The sequence below is a fragment of the Mastacembelus armatus genome, chromosome 10 (genome assembly GCF_900324485.2).
Source record: "Mastacembelus armatus chromosome 10, fMasArm1.2, whole genome shotgun sequence".
In the NCBI taxonomy this organism is placed as follows: Eukaryota; Metazoa; Chordata; class Actinopteri; order Synbranchiformes; family Mastacembelidae; genus Mastacembelus; species Mastacembelus armatus.
The window spans coordinates 4976739-4996700 of NC_046642.1; the positions used below are offsets into that span (position 1 = coordinate 4976739).

At 37.9% G+C, this 19962-nt stretch overlaps 3 protein-coding genes across 6 annotated transcripts in view; 1 reads left to right on the forward strand and 2 right to left on the reverse strand.

Moving 5' to 3' along the window:
• Positions 1-884: 884 nt before the first annotated feature.
• ppid (peptidylprolyl isomerase D) lies at positions 885-7486 on the forward strand. The gene is made up of 10 exons (XM_026330165.1): positions 885-1066; positions 1668-1808; positions 2228-2334; positions 2674-2862; positions 3368-3490; positions 3765-3871; positions 4261-4402; positions 4696-4782; positions 5147-5189; positions 6220-7486. Exons 1-10 carry the CDS (start codon positions 982-984, stop codon positions 6306-6308), a joined length of 1113 nt encoding a protein of 370 aa, XP_026185950.1. The 5' UTR covers positions 885-981; the 3' UTR covers positions 6309-7486.
• Positions 6663-16180, reverse strand: etfdh (electron transfer flavoprotein dehydrogenase). Its single transcript, XM_026330163.2, has 13 exons — positions 15973-16180; positions 15186-15344; positions 14151-14380; positions 13725-13806; positions 13331-13449; positions 12937-13014; positions 12355-12501; positions 11991-12131; positions 11349-11492; positions 10065-10233; positions 9013-9195; positions 8602-8823; positions 6663-7181 (listed from the first exon to the last, which is right to left on the reverse strand). The coding sequence occupies exons 1-13, from the start codon at positions 16001-16003 to the stop codon at positions 7018-7020; spliced, it is 1869 nt and encodes a 622-aa protein (XP_026185948.1). The 5' UTR covers positions 16004-16180; the 3' UTR covers positions 6663-7017.
• A 438-nt stretch (positions 16181-16618) lies between these two features.
• rxfp1 (relaxin family peptide receptor 1) overlaps positions 16619-19962 on the reverse strand; it is a 58916-nt gene continuing 55572 nt past the window's right edge. For 3 of the 4 annotated variants that reach the window (XM_026331094.1, XM_026331093.1, XM_026331092.1), the window contains 2 exons: positions 19683-19901; positions 16619-18886 (listed from right to left, as the gene is read on the reverse strand). In XM_026331094.1, the coding sequence (XP_026186879.1) occupies positions 18489-18886; positions 19683-19901 (617 nt within the window). In that variant the 3' untranslated portion in view covers positions 16619-18488. The remainder of the gene's footprint in view (positions 18887-19682; positions 19902-19962) is intronic. The other variant, XM_026331095.1, reaches the window with a different exon arrangement.

Genomic DNA, 19962 nt, shown 5'->3' on the forward strand with positions numbered 1-19962 from the left:
AATAAACTTGCCTTGCCTTGTGTTTGCAGACTGGAAGGCAGTGTGCAAACTTTTCTAAGTTAGCAATCAATCCATGGAAAGGGTAGTGTTCAAAGATTTGTAAATGCCTGCAATGTTCTGTCTAAGTAACATTCAACCACACCATGCCATAAGGAGGGTGTCAGATTTAAGGTTACTGTTTTTATGAAGCTTAATTTGTTTAATCAATTTTCCAACTATAGGTCTGATTTAGTCGTTATACAATCCCTTTGGCTTTTGATATAAAAGATAAAGGATTGTTTACCTGTGACCCACTGTCACTTGTGGAAAATGACAATGCATTATGATAAAGGCCTCCAAAAGCTTTTTTTTTAATGGGTGCAGTGATTCAGGAAAAGGTACAATTACGATTAGAGGAAACTGAAAGAATATTAAGTTCCTATGGAACTTTTTTTCTGCTGCTTTGTCAGGGTGAACATATAGACGACTATATATATATATATAGACGACTACCTTGAGGTTGCAGTATATTTGTATTAAACCTTTCCATATCTTTATATGGAGACATCTAGAACATTTAATCTCGGGTTTTGTGGGGTTTGAGGGCAATGCTGTAAACGAAGACGCTTTTTGTCAGCTGATATTTCAACGTCATAATAGGAAATTTGATTTTTACTTTGAAATTCCTGACCGGAATAAACGTACATTTGCAAACTTACAATTACAATTATGCTGTGATTGATGGAAATTGGTTAACGTTATAATTTATGTTCTTGAGTTTTGTGGACTCAAGTACAGCATATAATTAATAGGTTGTTTTCCTGTTACGTTTAAAAACTCAGATACATTACAGTGATTCGTCATCCGTGTGGTTTTATTTTGAAATGTCCAACCAGAAGCGGTACCCTTTCCACCCTTCTTCGTTGAACCTGATTCAGTCAGTGCACCGGCCGGTGTAGCTAGGTTAGCTGAAACAAGTGTTTAAACCTCCTTATCCTCAAAATGTCTCACCCAGTGCCATCTGACAAACCCTCAAACCCCGAAAATCCCCGTGTCTTTTTTGACGTAGACATCGACGGAGAAAGAGGTCAGAACATTTTAAATCTCGTTAGCAGCTAGCTAGCTAGCGTTAGCTTTGGTAGCCTAGCATCATTCTGGACGGTTCCAGTGACTTTTAGATGGATTCACCAGCAGCCAGGACAGACAGCATAAAATACCCACGCTAGTTTATAAAGTGAAATCTTTTTATTTAAATACTTTACCAGTATTTACTGTGAGTAGTCTTCGAGTCCGATGAGTGGAAATTTGGAGCGCCTGTCTTGTGAATAAATGAACCACGTGTGTTTGTTTTGTCTAGTGGTTGCGAATTTAGTTAACGTTATTTTTGTCATGTAACCTAATGGGTAATAATATATTTAACGGGCTGAAGCTAACAAATTAAAACATCACATCCATGCATTCTGCTATTTTGCTGCTTGGCAAGTACTGTTATGTAGATTAGATATAACTAGCTCTTCATAGTATTTCTCTGTATAATGCTTCCAGATTACACTAATATGCTGCTTTGTCATTATTTTCAGTAATACTTTGTTTTATGTTGTATTGTATTGACCTAGTGCTTTTCTCAGGTAGATGAACAATACTATGGATGGTTTGAACATAATGTGACTGCATTTTTCTGTCCACAGCTGGCCGAATAGTTTTAGAGCTTTTTGTTGATATCACCCCGAAGACTGCTGAAAACTTCCGGGCTCTCTGTACGGGAGAGAAAGGCACGGGCGAATCTACTGGGAAACCTCTGCACTTTAAAGGCTGCCCTTTCCACAGAAGTAAATAGCTTTCACAACTATATACAATGATTATGGGAATTTGTTTGGTGTGACACTTTGGTACAGTTCAGTACAAGCACACACCTGGGGAGAAGTAGCTGAAAGGACGCCCAGTGCACTGAGCTATCTTGACAATGTATAGTTACTTGGATACAGAACCTGATTTTAAAATACAATCTATTAAACCAAAACCTCTGATAAATAACACTAGCTATGAAAGAAATTATAGACAGGACATTTAAACAGAATATTGAATGTTGCCACTTATTTCACACCAGCATGTTATTTAGAATGGAAAGTAAGTAAGTAGGTGGAATTTTAAAGTAATTGGTTGTTTAACAATTGAGTTTACAGCCTAAACTGCCACTGACGGTCTCGTTGATCTGGACTCATAATTTGGCTGTCATTTTTTTTGCCAGTTATTAAGAAGTTTATGATCCAAGGAGGTGACTTTTCCAACCATAATGGCACCGGTGGAGAGAGCATCTATGGGGAGAAGTTTGAGGATGAAAACTTCCATTACAAGGTAATACTACTGATCAGCAGAATTCCTATTGTATGGCTCCAGTACAGGAGCATCTGGAGTTTCATCATCCATCATGTTCCCCTTACTGATTTTTATTTTTAGTGTAAGCAGTTATTATTATTGCTGAATTAGTGAGACTCAACACAAAGAAAAGTTAGACTTTTAGCATTAAAGATATACTCTTGTACATACTCAGTGTACATGTTTGTTGAATGGTGTAAAATCTTTGTCAAAAAAAGCAAATGGTACATAACAAACAAAACCCTGTGCTGTTTTTAATAACATTGAAATGATCAGTCTTTTTATTACCAAGTGCTCACTGATTTATTTTTACATTAGCATGACAGGGTGGGTCTTCTAAGCATGGCCAACGCTGGGCCAAACACCAACGGCTCACAGTTCTTCATCACTACTGTCCCCACACCACACTTGGATGGAAAACATGTGGTCTTCGGACAGGTGTTGAAAGGAATGGGAATTGTAAAAATGCTGGAGTCCATTGACACTAATGACGATGCTCCTGTAAAGGTACATGTTTTTAAGTTAAATATGAAATATTCATTTACAAAGGCACCAAGACTTATAACTGTCAGTATAGTCATTAACACTTATTTTGCCACTATAGTGACTGAAGTGTTGCTTTCAGGTGTGTAGATATACACATTGATGCCACATTGGGGCTTCTGAGATGTGTCTCACCTGCCGCCATGGGGCAGTCTGGTCACTCTGGCCAGTTCAGATAGTAAACCATGGATTTGTGCTACTTTTAGATTTACTGAATTAAATTCAAAAGCAGAAAGTGTTTTGGGAATAAACAGAGACCTGATACTTGACTTTGACTTACAACTTCTGACCCATGAACATCTCTGCCTTATTTATATGTATAATGAAAAGAAAATATCCTTTGAAATTATTGGTTATATGTAATAGTGTTTTATTTGATAAGAGCAGGAGAACACTACTGTAAATAATACAATCAAAATAAACATTTTAAATTTAAAAACTTCAGCTCTCAAGCATTTTGCCTTTGCAGCCGTGCGTTATAGCAGACTGTGGTGAGCATAAGGATGGTGACAGCTGGGGCATAGCACGCAGTGATGGATCAGGGGACACTCATCCAGATTTCCCTGAGGACTCAGACATCGACTTTAAGGATGTAAGTATCAGCGAGAACTTTGATCTTCAAGGACATGGGTGAACTTTGGCAGATAACATCAGACTGCTCTGCCCATTGGTCATCATATCTGAAGTCAGTCATTAATATGAATTTCACCATCAAGCTCAGGATATTTATGAAATCAAACACTGGTCAAAACTGCACAAATAGGATGGAATTGGCCAAAGAGATTGAGTTATTCTTTATTTTGCATAATAGTTATTCAACATAAGGGAGAGGGAATTTCAGTCACTTGCAGCATTTCTACTTTCAGGTTGATAAAGTTCTCTCTGTTGCTGAGGATTTGAAGAATATTGGAAACAGCCTTTTTAAGAATCAAGACTGGAAAGCTGCTGTCAACAAATACAGCAAAGCCTTGCGGTAATGTACAGTGCCACTGTGAGTGGTTTACTTTCAAACACTAACACTTTTATTGAGCACAGATTTGGGAGGCACACTTTCTGAGCAACCATCCAAATGAAATGTAAAATATCAGAACATCTCAAAGACTTCATAAATATTATATTTAAAATCATAAGTAAGCTTTGTGGTGTATGTGGTAAGGGTTGGTTAATGGAATAACAAAACTAAACTATCTTGTGACTTAATACAATAGCATCCTTCCATCCTTTTACAGCTCTCACTGTAGTTGTCACTTGTAATACAGTTCAGAGTCACTAGCCACAGACATATTTTTCTAGTGACAGACATCGCTCATCCTGATTCAGTTTTGTCACAAACAAGCCCTTTTTTAAAAAATATTTCTGCAGGTACTTGGAGGTGGGTGGAGATCACCTGGAGGATGAGGTGCAGCAGAAGCTGGAGCCTACAGCCCTCAGCTGCTTTCTTAACACAGCAGCCTGCAACCTGAAGATGCATCTGTGGCAGGATGCTCTGGACAGCTGCAATGAGGTGACAGACCAGATCATAATCAACTTGCACATTAATCAAATTGTCTTTGTGGTTTGTCTTGTATTACTCTGAGGTTTACAGCTCACGTGTTTGGGCTCTCCTGCTACTGTAAAACACTTTGTGTTCTTGGGAAGGCAGTTTTTTTTCCATGCGGGAAACTATATGATATTTTGGTTAAAATATTTATTCATTTGCCAAGTGGTTTTTGACATCTTACAGGTTGAGAAGGAATACATTTACAAAATAATAGTGCAAATTGAAATTACTATGTGCATGTCTTCTGTGTTCTACAGGCTCTACAGCTGGACCAGGTGAACACTAAGGCACTTTTCCGTAGGGCCCAGGCTTGGCAGGGGTTAAAGGAATACAGCAAAGCCATGGTAAGTCCACGACAGCACCTTGGCCTCCTAAGAAATAAAAAATACCACAGACAGAGCATTTTATTTTAGGTCCTATACAACACATCAGTTTAAAATGCATGTGTTTTATTGTCTGGATATGAATTATGTTCTCAGCTTCCAACTTTTGTTTGTAGTGGGGGTAGAAAAGAAATAATCCAACACATAATACGGGGTTTACTATCTGAACTGTCACAACATTATTTATTAGTTTAATATTTGACAGATGTAACTACTTTTATTTGGTTAATGTTTACATGGCTTGCTAAAACAAGGCTTAATACGGGTGCCTTGATTCTGTTGTTGGTTTTACTCAGAAAGTGATTTTGTGATTCTGCCTTGACAGACTGATCTGAAGAAAGCTCAGGGAATAACCCCAGAAGACAAAGGTAAGGAATTTATCATAAACATTTAGCCTTTTCCCAGAGCCTTGCAATGATGTCAAGAATGCAGTAAATATTTGACTTTCCTAATTGGCACATGTGGTTTATTTAAGGTTGTATGCATGTTCATATGCATGACACAAGCCTCATGGCAAGCTCATGTTTAGGCCTGTAGGAAAATGTACCTTAATTTTGTTGTCCTAATTGAGCTGTTGGGAAAATTGAGTAAGAATTATCATCAGGGTTAAAGGATAAGGCTGGTGAATGAACTTTGTGTACTCACCGTAAGGTCTGTGAATCCACGACCTGGTTTAGCTTACTCTGTGTGCGAAGCTCGTAGACAGAATAGATATAACGCACATGCACAGCTGACTCTCTTACTTCTGTAAAAAGTAATGGACATTCTCAGCCTTTGGAGATCTTCAAAAAAAAAAAAAACACCTCAAACAGTTCACCCAGTGCAGTGGTGTGGTGAAAAGAGTGGAGGCCTACAGCACAGATGAGCTAAAAAAAAGGTTCTGGTTCAGTCAAGTTGGTTAAAGAACTTTACCTTAACATTTCGTTGAGTACTTTAAAGTCTCAGCTGCAGTGTCTGAGCCATGTCTGTGATGCTTTGCTTATACTGTGATATAATCCAGTTTTTGCTTTTGTCATCACCCCTGCACCAGTTATTCAGGTTAATAATTAGGTTAGCTCCTGTATGCAGAACCTTGAACACACTGGGTGGGTTCTGCCATTTTGACAGTGTGTTGCTGCTCTTCTAGCATTTTAAGCTGCAGTGTACTGGTTGGTGGTTTAAAGATGGGAGCTATCAGTGTGCTTTGCTCTGTGCCTTCAGGAGCAGTGTGTCTTTAAATTGAAAGTGACACTGCAGAGGACAGGATGTGCCAAAGTGGACACACAGTAATAAAAAAACAGTGTTTGAAACCTTAGTATTTACGGTGAAATATTAACCAGTACAAATGAGAAATAATTTTTTTTTTATTCACCCATGGACTTTTTCTCAAAAATAATTTAGCTGATTTCTTCTTGACAGCTATCGGCAATGAGATGAAGAGAGTCCAACTTAAAATCCAGGAGGAGAAGGAGAAAGAGAAGAAAATCTATGCCAAGATGTTTGCATGAAACTTTTACCTGATGCAATCAATTGCTGTAATATTTGAAGTCCTCTACAGGGGAAGCTGCACTGATGTGATGTGAGTAACCAGCTGCAAATGTACAGTATTTTCAGTTGACAGATTCTTTGTTTTCCAGCAGGCATATTTCTCAGTGTCGGATCTCACAGGCAAATAATTGTTGTAAATTTTGGCTTGTCCTTATTCTGAAGTGTCTTCACTATAACGAATAGACTGTTAGTCTGACATCACTGCTCTGAAGAACTGGCTAAACTGTTAACACTGGTCTCTGAAGCAATTCAGCAAAGTTATATTATTTCATAGTAGGTATTTTGATACAATGTCTGTGGCCACAAACAGTACATACAGTCCATTTGTTTTATTGTTTTTACAGTGGTAAATAAAACAACCATAAACTGGTCTTTACTCAGTACTATGATATTATGAATTATACTATGTACAACACTAGTTTAAAAACTGTCAAAATTATTTCTAAACTGTTTCAAATATCCACATTGTGAATAGTTTTCATAACTCTCTGTCACTGTATAATTTAATGCAGTTTTCCTTCAAATAACTTTTTTTTTTGTTTTTTTTGGACCCTCAAAACAGCTACAGGTACATAGTACTGTTCAGTTCCATACTTAGGCACATTTACCATTCACTGTCACCATCATTACAGTCACCTTTGCAGACAAAGAGGTAGAACAAAAGGGCAGCTACATTCCATTGTAGGCTGGTCCACCACCGCCTTCAGGTACAACCCAGTTGATGTTTTGGCTTGGGTCCTTGATATCACAGGTCTTACAGTGAACACAGTTCTGAGCATTTATCTGCAGTCTCATCCCATCTCCTGTTTCCAGAGGAACATACTCATAGACCCCTGGGAGAAGTAGTGGGAAAAAAACAAAAACTAGTTAGACACCAAGAAATGAGTCTTGTGAAATATTTCCATTATCTTTGTATTTTACTTTGTGTCATGAAGGGTCATAGAACATGCTGGGTCAAGCTTTTACTGCTTTTGATTTGGCATAAATGCTACTAAGAAGAAATAACATCAGTAAAGCCTAACAGGAAACCTGATTTGTTGTATTTAGCAGCAGGATGAAATTTTGCCTCAAAGCAACAGTCTCAAATTAGTCACAACATAATCTACGAGAGGAAACGGAAGTTTACTGTTGAAGTTGAAGCTATGACTATGTGCCCACATTTTCACAAGCATCAAAATGTAGCAGATTCTGTACAACTTGATGCATATTTCATGGCAGACATTCAGGTTAAACAAGGATGGAGTTAAAAAAAACAAAAAAAGCTTCAGTCTGAAGGACTCCAAAGTATAAATTCTATCCTTCAGAGTTTAGAGGATATACCAACATTCAGATGTCACAACTGTGTACTGTTTCTTTTTTTTTTTTTTTTGGTCAATATCACCAGACAAAGTTTCAACGAATTCAAAGTGCCAGAGAGAATAAAGAGTTGAGATTTTCACTGGAAATGACAAACAACTAATAATCTGTTTGCCTGATTTAAACACCCTCATGGCCTTGCAGTGTTGATAAAAATACCAAAACATTTGTTGTACTGAGTGTAAAAATGTGGCTTTTGAAGGTTGTAGCAGATTTCAGATTTTTCATGTAAACATGAAAGGCAGTCAGATTTATCATTAAAACCAATTTCAACAATAAATAAGTCTCTTTTGTGTACTTTCTAAGATTGGAGTAAAAAAAATAAAAAATAAAATAATTCAGCAGCTATTCCAGATCAGGGTACAAATGAGGTATTACAGTCATTTACTGAATCTCTAAATTGATTGTCACCCACTTCTTCATTTTTTTGCTGAAATAATTAGTTGATCATTAATGGACCAACAGGATTGACAGCAATTTTTGTAATAGATGAATCATCTAACTCTGTTCATTATCATAGTTAACAGTACAGTTCAGGTATGGACTACCAGTCAGACTGTGACATTTTAAGTAGATCAAAAATTATTTAGCAAAATTATTGAAAATGAAAATTTAGAGTTTAACTGTTGCCCCGCTAAACTATTGAGAACCCAACCAGAATGTGAATGTGAGTAACTAGCATGGACAACACTATGAAGTGCATTATATTTGGGGCCTTTTTTTCCCACCATTATTGATTAACCTGAGATAATTTTCTTCATTATTGTTTGGTTTATAAGATAAGGGGGTAAAAACAGTGCCTTGCAGGTCGGTTCTGTATCACAGTCCAAAAAGCAAAGATAGTTCATAACAGAAAATGCAGGAAATGTCAAACGATGGCCTGTCAGAGATTATTACCTGCCGGGCAGAAGCGCTGCTCAGGCCCATCATATATTGCCAGGTTCCTGGCAACTGGGACACTGTCATCCTTTAGGGTCAGATGTGGGGGCTGGTCCCCCTCATGGTTGGTGCCGCTCAAGGCCACAGAGGAGAGCAGGTCAAAGCTTATCTTCCCATCAGGCTTAGGATACTCAATTGGCGTACAGTCTTTAGCTGGTTTAAGCTGGTTTGCATCAAGGCCTGAGACACATTGAGCACAGCCAGTTATAAAATGTGGATTGTCTCTGCAGAGATAAGGTGACCTCATACCTAGCCTAAAGACAATCAGCTTGTATTGAGCCATTACAGCTGAACAAAATGAAGATCTACAGTATTCTTTATATATTCAGCTAAAAGAAAATATGAATGATTCTGCTCCATGATACTCACCACAATGTTTAAGCGTCCATGGTTCTTTTCCTCTGAAGACCCAGTAGAAAATCCCAGTATAAAGCATGCCACCATACAGGCCAAAGTAATTGTGGAACGATGGCCTGATGTTTCTCACTGCATACAGCTCCTTCCACACCCATGAATTTTTCATGTTGTCAGCATATTCATGTACATGGAGTCCTGGGAGGAAAAACAATCCAGTCCTTTACTATAACTGTACAACACATTTCTATATGCAGGTTGTTTAACTGGAATAAACAGACCAAGTGAAAACCTTTCAAACTCAGTTGTGTGACATTTGCTTATTAATTAGGACACCATTTCTGATAATACCCTGGTGTTAAAATGTTTTGAGGAGCACAAATTATGTTTTCACCTCAAACTGGAATGGTGGCATAAAAAATTCAGAGGCAGAAAACTTCAAGCTCTGGGAACTAAACTGTCAGCACAGTACAACACCACTATGCTTAAAGTAGTTTAGGTGAACTAACCCTTTATGTATATTTTTCTATTCTAGATTGTATTTTAATTCTCCATTATCATTTTGCCACTGTACTACAGAGAATAAACAAAATCATGTAAACAATTCCTCAACTAAGTCTCCACCGTGTGACAAAGATGGATCATATTCTGGTGCTAATTCAAAGTACTGTCAATAAGTATACCCTGTCCCTACTGGCTGGTTGTACCTCTGTCTGCTGTTTCACAAAGAAGCCTGACTTTTCACGATTCTGGAAGGTGTCAGCACTGACATTTTTATTGATCTTGCAGTTTTTGATGGATGCATCTGCAGTTTGAACACAATGTATTTTTCCCCTCAACGGAACTTTATAAAAGTTTACTCATGCTACTTTGAAAACTTGAATTAAAGAGTTTACTCACTGATCTTTCATAGTGGGAAAATACTGCTACCTGACATTTAACAGCAGGCAACCCAGGCTTGCATGTAACTTTCAGGTTAAAATATGAGCCATGGCACTTTTAACATAAAATGCAAGCAGCTAGTGGAGCTGCTATCAGGATTATTAATTTGCTCTTAAATTCTGTACCTGCCGTTTCTGAATCCACACTCTCTGCTGTGACTTTGGGGAAAATGGCCTCAGCAGCCAGACTGCCACTCTTCATAGCTGTGTGGGTGCCTTTGATCTTTGGGACATTCATGAAACCAGGGCTGCAGCCAATCAGCAGTCCTCCAGGGAAAGTCAGTTTTGGGATAGACTGGAGAGGAAGTGGACAGAGTTCAGCCCATTTTAACTTGCTTGTGTTCTACTTTTGAAGCTTCAAGAATGTGGCAGCTGTTGATTGTTCCTAAGGAAATATGCTATAATGGCCCTATTTCTGGATATCACATGTGAAAATAGGAGATAAACAGCATGCAGTCAGTGTCATCAGCAAACAGTCATCACATGAGTAGGGAGAATTAAGCGTGCCTTTATGATATATTCATACAGCAAAGTTCTGTTACTTATTCCAGTCCAGTAGCAGCTGATTGAGCCAGCTTGCCCATATGTCCTCCCAAACATGTCTTCCAGCTCCTCCTGTGGGCTCCTGCCATGTTCCCAGGCCAGATGGGATATCTAATCCCTTCTAGCGTTTTCTTGGTCTGATACAGTCCTCTCTCCCAATTGGACATGTCTGGAAAACCTCTACATGGAGGTATCCAGCACATGCACAGACTAACTCAAATGACCTTCCTGTCAGAATGAGCAGTGGCTATACCCACTTATAACAATATTAAATTTTTTTAAATCAATATTTACATGAGGTTATTTTATATATGTGAATAAAAACAGATATTTTATATTAAAACAAATCTTACAGCAATAACTCAGTTTAATTTATTCATTTTTCACAATGAAACATTTATTAGTAGTAACCTATTTCTCCATCTATTTCCTTGTCAGATTATAATGCTAATAGTATGTTTTAAATATACTTGCACTTCATTAGTGTCAGGGAAAGTCAGGCCCGGTTATTGCCTGGCTGTGAATTGTGCGATTAGTGGAAAAACTATTTTTAATGTAATTATTTTTGAAAAACATATTCTAATGTATGATCTTTGCTCATTGAAAGTAATTTTGCAGAGGATGCAATGTTTGCAACTTATTTACCCTTGTGTTTGAACTTTCAGTACTAACCCTGACTAAAATGAGGCTGACTGAGGAAACACTAGAAATACAGATTACCAAAAAAAATAATGAAAAAAAAAAAAAGAAGAATATCAGTAGAAACAAAATATCTGTATTGCTGCTCACAATTTCTCTTCTAATGAGCAAGTTAAAAAACAAGTGCCATACAATCGATACTAAAATTGTTGTAATGTGTGCACATACTTGGAATCCTCCCTCATTCAGGGCCCTGGCTCCATATGCAATCCTCTGCCCTCCCTCCAGAGTGGGAGCTACAAATGGATGGTGTTTCCAGCGCTGGAACTCTCTGAAAGGGCTTAGGTACGGGTTGGTGTAGTCAAGACCTACCTGGAGTGGGGCAGAGTCTGCTGATTTAATCTGAATCATTTTGACAGGTATAACAAACCAAACAGACAAATACTTGTACAGGTTTACTGTTATTTCCATATATTCTTATGTTGATTAGTTTTAACTTAACTCTAAAATTGTTATTCTGTTCTGACACTACAAATGGCAAATATTAGTGCTATAAATAAGAGCTAAAGCCGTTATGACTATAATAACAAAAAGGTTTAAAATCTTTAAGAACACAATCATATAGTATAAATATGATCCTCTACTTTGTAATTTCCACTAGAGACAGAATCAATTCAAGGTTTTAATTAATGTTTGCATTCATCAAAATTGGATCTTAGAGAAATGGGAGAAGGCCACCTGGTCTGATGAGTTACTTTTCTTTTATATCACTTGGCAGGCCGGGCACATGCGTAGCATATTCTTCATTATCAACTGAATTATGACATCAAGCTGCTACAGGTATTTATATCATTGTCAAGAAGCACTTACCACAAAGCCCAAGGCCACTAATGGCTCTCCTTCATTTAGGTGATACAGGAAGGATCCTCCATATGTGTTTCTGTTGAGAGGCCAACCCACCGAATGCTCTACTCTGCCTGGCCTCCACTTTTTCTCATCAATCATCCACAACTACAAAAAAAAAAAGAAGAGGGCACCAAACATATCAGCAAACAGATATGGTTGCTATGGTTCCCTCTATTTATCTTTGCTATGAAAAGAGGACCTCTGTTAACATCAGGGATATGTTTAGTACATATATAATGTACCACAGTGTTTGAGGGATGTTGGCCAAAACGTAGAGTAGTCGAGTTTTTCTCCTGTATAAGTTTGATATGAACAGCATATTATTTACCTCCTTCAGGCCAATGGCGTAGGTCTGTGGTTCACAGTTCTCACGCAGGTTGAATTGCTTGTAAAGCTGCTTGGCCAAGTGGCCATGACAACCTTCTCCAAACAGCGTGACTTTAGCATGGAGCTCCATCCCCCTCTCAAAAACATCCTGAAGCAAGAAAGAAACAGCAGGCAGAAATACAGTTTGTGGGTGAGAAAAAGCAACTAAAAAAACAAAGTATTTAATTGAAGTGCTTTTTATATGTGTGAAAAACATGAGTATGACACAAAAAAGGAAATGTTTACCTCTACACTTACCTGTGCTGTGCATACACATCAAATCCTAAATTAATATTGAAGGATACTTCAGAATATACTAAATTTTTATGATTAAATTATACATTTTTTTCATCAAACGATGATGCATCTTTAAAAGACAATAATACTTTCTTTAAAGCATTTTTTATTATGTACACAGATTTATTTTTCCTGGATGCCTTAAACAAATGGCTGTGCTTTGGCTTTTATGTTTTCCCTTTATATCTTTTCAAGGGCCTGATGTTTCCAAATTTGTATTGATAATGAACTTTTTACCGTACAGTACCTTTGGTGAGCCATCCTTGGCAACGCCCACATCATTGGTGGCAATTCCTTTTACACTTCCATCTTCATGAAATAAGACCTTGACAACAGTAATACATATAAAGGTTATCACCTGAAGCTGAGAGGGGACATTAAATCGCCTGAAGAACTGTATCTAAAATACTGTACTATCTCATTTGTGGTTAAATCATGTCCACTGATAAATCATACATGTGTCTACATCTACATCAAAAATGTACATGTGTAGCACCAATCACTATAGTATTTCTGTCCAGCTGAGGATAATAACTGAATATCAGGCTATTGGTTGAATGTAGAGAAAACACTGGACAATTTTACACTATCTTTAGAGCCAAGACATTTGTATTGTATGCAAATTGTTATCCAGGTCTCACCTCAGATGCAGCATAACCAGGGTATAGCTCCACTCCAAGTTCCTCAGCCTGCTCCCCCAGCCAGTGCACAAAGTTCCCCAACCTCACAATGTAGTTACCATGGTTCCTCATGGGCAAACCTGACGACAGTGACAAACACAGACACATGTTTTTTAAAAAATGCAAGGAAATCTCCTACATGATTGCATGGTCAAAGCTTCTTTACTCTCATAAGTAGAATAACACAGTAATGGTTACAAATGCTACTCTGTTCTCTGACTGAAATCATGAAAATATAACTAAAACAGCATCTGTAGGATAGAACCTTTCAACAACTTGTCAGACCAATAGTAGAAAATACAAAGAGAGAGAACACCACATCTTTTTTATGCAAATAGTGTATCATAGACTTTACCTGGCAACATGGGAACAGGGATTCTGTGCTTCTCTGTTAAAATGCTGAACACATCTTCAGTCACTGGTGTATTCAAAGGTGCCTGAGTTAAGAACAGTGTAAGTTGTTGAGAATTCAACTTCATAAAGATTTGCATGTGATAATAAATAGATATACAATAAAATGACAATATGCATTGATATCCGGATCTGTAATTTCTAATATTAACAAAAAAGCACACCTAGTCACACATATGTGCTTTTATGTCCATGTGTAGCTGTTATATTGTATTATGTATTGCTGACATACTGTACAGTCACAATACAATATATTGCTCAGCATATAACAACCACCAACATGGCACAGCTGATGTAAAGATGCCCTTATACTATGACGACAGTTTCATATACATCAGTATATTTAACAAATGTTGAATAAGACACTCACTCCTCGTTCCTTCCAATCAGGAATGAGCTCATTAAGAGCCGAGGGCTCTAGACAGGCCCCTGATAGTGTGTGTGCTCCAATCTGAGAGGCCTTCTCCACAAGGCACACTCGCAGCTCTTTCTCATGTTCATTGGCTAGCTGCTTCAGACGAATGGCTGCTGAAAGACCAGCAGGGCCTCCGCCTACTATCACCACATCTGCTTCATCGACAAACCTCTCCATTTCAATGGCTGGGAAAGACCGAAAATATTAAAAAGAAACATTCAGTGAGAACTACATGACCCATGAAAGAGAGGGGCACTGCATAATTTAAGGACAGCTACAACACACAGCACACTTGACATCTTAATTCAAAAGTGACAAAACATGGTGCAGCCATCCAAACTAACAAATAACCCCTCAAACGGAATTATCAAAGAAAACCTTTTTACTTAATCACAACGATGACTCACAATGTGAAATGTTTTTCATAGGTGTACCTAAGACAAACAATAGATTGATTCCCAAAACAGCAGAGAAAGAGCTATTTAAATTTGCACTTTGGACTAATGTGTAAACCTGACCAGATTTTACAAGGCAAAAAGACTTGGATCAATCCAGTCTAACCTTACTGGCACAGCAAATCCTCAGGCATTTCTCTAAGTATGGATATTACACAAAATGCTTATATTAACAGGCCAGCACACAAAAGTTGTCAAATGCAGGTTTTAGTTTTTATTTCCAATTGCCAACAATGTCTAAATGGTATTAGTCCTTTTATTGCACACATTTTACAAATTGCACTGTAAACTTTATCACACAGTAAAAAAAAAAAAAAAGAAAAAAAAAAGAAACACATACAGTCCACATAAAATCAGAATCTTAGATTAGACCATGTTATTTGTATTCAGTGTAAAAATAAATGCTCCTAACAAGGACATTAGACTGCCTTATAGGTGTCAGTGAAAGTCTGGCCTAGGCCACTGTCTTGTTTGGGTACATATATTCACAAAGATTTCTACTTTTAAAAAGTAGGTAACAGTGTCAGTGTCTTACCTTCCCATCTTGGATCTTTATCCCGAGGGTGGATGGTGTAGTGCGTTGTGATGCGAGGTGCTGACACTGAAGAGGACAATCTTCTGTGTAGTGTTGTGTACAGCTGAGGGGCAACATGCTCCACCTGTAGTTTTTGCAATGCCCTGATACACTTGTGGGCTGCAAGAAGGAGAATAATCTCAAGTCAGGAGCAAACTGCTCTGCATATTGCTGCATACTGTCTACACAGTAATAAACGTTCAGGCCGATACCCAATATAGCAAGATCCCAATAAACACGTGACAGGAACAAACAAAAAGCTATTCTGGTAGCAATGGTAGTGAACTTGCCAGCGATCACACACTGGCATGTTGCAGAAGTAGCATTATGCTAGCTAGTTAGCATGAGTATGTGTGACTAAGTTAAGGACATGCTGCTTAACGTTATATCTTAAATTCTCTTGGTAATGTGCATAACAATGTCAGTGCATTTCTGAAAAGGCGTAAGTTAGACATCTAACGTAGGACAAGGGCACCGTTCAAGTGACCTAGATACTGGTTCACCTTTTACCTACATTTAGCTTGATGCTAAGTGAACATGCAAGACCACTGAAGCTAACGCTAACGCTAGCATTTGTAGAAACCCGACAAGCAAATGAAGACAGGTTTAGCACTTGACCCTGCGAAACATTCAAATGGTGTAAGGACATCCATTAACACTGTTGGTGAAGTTAAACTATCACACAAGTCCGACACAGCGAGGTCACACTAACATTATATTAGCTAACGCTGGATATTAGCTGACATACCTTGACATGAATATCTGTTAGCAGGAAACATTTTTCTGTGTCCACCAGCATAAGCTCATTAGCACACGGTGTCTTTTCCTTTTCAATCCACCGAGGTGAAGCTGTAGAGCCGCACCTCTCTACCAGTGGACGACCCAGCTGCTGAGAAAATGTTGAGTCCAGATCCCTGATTAAACACGGTTCATAGCACGTAAAGGACGTAAATCATGTAAACCACGTAAGCCTCGCAAAGCGTCAAGCGACGGGAGCGTTCACGTGACTCAAGAGTGGAGCGAGAGGATGTTTATTCCAAACACTACATTTCCCACAGTACAGACAATAAATAAAAAATATACACCAAGAAACTGCTGTAGCTGTAGAAAAACACTGTTCACATGTCAGTGACATCTTCTTCCTTTTACAGCAACACCTGTTTAAATTCCTGCCTACACGTAGACACGCTTTTGCTTATAGGAAAATCATAATTTTCTTATAAGCACGGGCATTTTCTAAAAATAACTGTAATACATTGTTGTTTTTAATGAAGTTACTGGACAGTTATTGGTGGTTGAGTATTACTATAAGTACAGTAAAAATAGAAAGCACTTTCAGAAGTAAGTTTATTACAGGGCACAAGTCAATACAACAAACTGATATCACGTTCAAATCAAATGTTTCCATCAACATTAAATGTAATACAGATATGTATTTATCTTGAGCAAACTGCTTAGCTACTTCTCCATCTTCTCAGCATGTATGGGAACGTAATGTAAACACAAATGGTCACATACAGTTTCACCAGTCACTTATTACCATAATTACTATTTTTTCTTCATGTAGCATGTTTGCCAAACATTCATATGTTTACAATGTCTGAAGAGTCAACTCTACGTCACTGAACAGCATGTGCACAGAAGAGTTTATCAACACTGTACAAATGTCTTCACAGTACAGGTCACAGTGTAAAAAAATGATTGTGTTGTTGATGAGGAGAGGATGAGTCCAAGTTCAAACCACCAGACCAGCTGGGGAATTTTTAGACAGCGTTAATAATAACAAAATGAATCCTAAAAACTTATCCTACCATGATACAAAAGTGTTATATTCTGTGAGCATGTTGCATGTACAAACGTTGTCAATACAGTATGAGATTAAAATGTGCAATATGAAATGTATTCTGGTGTCTATATTTACCACAATTGATCAGTTTTTCATCAGAACTGCCAAGTAACTGACATACAAAAAAGTAAATTTAATTCAAATCTGTACTTTCAAAATTTGACAGCTTTGTCTTGTCATAAAACATTCTCTTCAGACACCCATTCAATGGAGAACAAAGTTAAAAATTGCAATGAACTTGCAACGATGGTAATGAAGTTGCGAAGACATGTAAAAGGTATGGTTCTTTCACTGTGGCATTAAAGGGTTTGATTTATGTGTCTTATTTCATATATATTTAGATAAACTATGATCAACAAAATGAGCTACAAAAAGTACATATTTCAAAAACTATTGGATAGGCAGGTAAAAAAAGTCAGAGAATCACCAAAGTTATTAGGATTCTTTCTCTGTGGACAGTCAGTACCAAATCACACAGCACCAGCTGACATTACTATTCCTTAAATAGTGTTACTAGTGTGGTTAACAGCTAAAACGTGAATACAACTGCCATAGTTATTGCCTGCAGGTGGTGCAAATCGTTCTGTAATTCATGTGTTGATATAACCCTCTGCTCATTGTAAGTCCTTTAAGCCATGTTGGCTTTCTCTGCTCATATTAATTATCTAGATCCTCCCCTGTTCTCTCCCAGCAAGCTAAGTTTCCTGCTGCTTGAAGCATGAAACATACTCTTCCAAGAAACATCTTCATACAAATGGAGCAACTGTTCACCAGTTATTGCAACAACAAATGGCACTTGAGCTGAATCACTACTGTGCATATGCGAAAAGAAATGCATACATTATCATTTCAAATCCACAGTGCATCACAGACCCACTTTGATAAACATCAGTCTCACAGCTGCCTGAATAAAAGCACTGGCACATAGAGTTTACACATAATAATAATCATCTTTGTTGCCTCAAAGCAAAAATGTTTATATGCTTGTCACATTCTCTGCAGCTCAACATCACTGCCACTAGGACAAGTTGCAGACTAAGACTCAGATACAACAATTATCTCACCCCAACTTCACTCATTTAAAAGCTTTGATAGATTTTCTACTATTTCACAGATTTGTTTAGACATAAAAACAGAACTGACTTCACCCTTCAGCTGTGAAAAGTTTAAGCTTGAGAAAGACATGCACACAGTGGGATTTAAAACAAACAAGCAAACAAAAACAACAAATGAATACTAATGATTTTCAACCACAAAAAGAAGTCGGAAACCATTGAATGTCCAGTTAAAAAGTGAGTTTGTCACAGGTTTCCACCCTTATGTGCTGAGACAAATGATCCTGAATCATATTTGACTTGTTGAGATGACATTTTCATGACATTACAGACAGATGCAGCTCTGCTGTCAGACTGATGAGTTTATTTTTTTGCATCTGTGAGGGTGTTCATAGTTTGTTTCTGTAAGCCTACTGACAGGACTGTATGTTGCTTCTGTTCTTGCTGTGGGCATGCAGTAATGTCACTGTATCGCTCATTGGTATCTTCCACATGGACAATCTTGGGTAGTGTACCTTTTGTTTCCAGAGGGTGCCCCTGAGTGAGGCCGTGGCTGTTCTCCTGCAGGGGCACCATTTCCTGCCAGGTGAGTGACGGATGATGAGCTGGGTGACCACTGAGCAGCGGCCTCCTCTGCCTGTAATTAGCCCATACCTGCAGAATGGTTTCTTTGAAAGGCCGTGTGGTCAGAGTATAAAGGATGGGGTTAAGGGCGCTGTTGATGGGGAGAATAAATATGACGACCCAGGAGCTGATGGTACCTGTCAGTGGAGGGAGAAAAGACAGAAAGACATAAAACAGCACAGCTGCTATGAAGTCTGTGTTTAATCATGATTAAGTTTATGTTGGGAGAACAGTTCAACATAAAAGCCTTTTATCACTGAGTTTATATAATTAATAAATGAAAATCCCTTTTATCCCTACAGGGGACCTAATTAGTGATTAAGTATGTAATGGGTTGTGCACAACATTAAGGTTCAATAAAGTGGATACAGTTAAATGCTCCTTATTTAGTAACACAGGTCTTTTGGCAGCTTAGGAAACTTATAAAATAACACAGTAAATTAAATACTTCATAGATAACCTTGACTTGTAGTACTTTTGCCCATCTAAACTTATACAAGTTTGCAGCTTTGTTGAGGACAGTACCTAAAGTCATCCAGTCATCAATTCATAGCAAATACAGTACGTTCCACTGGAAGCTCACTGTCAAAGTAAAAATGTTTCAAAACATATTAAACCTCTGTGCCTATCATTTCAAATGCTCAGTATTTTCCAGTCACGGTTCTGTTCTGTTACCCATTGTCATGCTGTCAAGTCCACACAGATCCAGTTTTCTAAAGAGATTAAGTGATCTAAGTAACCACTGTAGTCCAGTTGTAACAAAACTAATTCAGTCAACAAACACATTAACAGCTGTAAATCCAGCTGCCACATAGCTGCTCTTCTCTAGTAACCTTTTCCATCCATGCTGCTACCCTACATGGCATATGTCATGCTAAAATGTGAACTTACATCGGAGTATATCTTTAAATAGTTATAGTACTTGTACTATACCGGGAATCTCCACTTGCAGCAGTGACAGGATCTTCAGGATGAAAATGGGGATCCAGCAAAGAGAGTCAGTTATGACAATAGAGAAGAACCTTTTGGCGATGGTCACCTCTTTCTTGATGTGGTTGCTGTATTTTGTGGTCTGAGTGCCAGTTCTCTGGATGTTATAAAACATGCTTGCATAGGACAGGACAATGATGAGGAATGCCACCAAGTTCAAACCTGTGCAGGGATATCTGGTTAGTTTCTGGACTGCTACTACAATAACTACATTTATAACAAA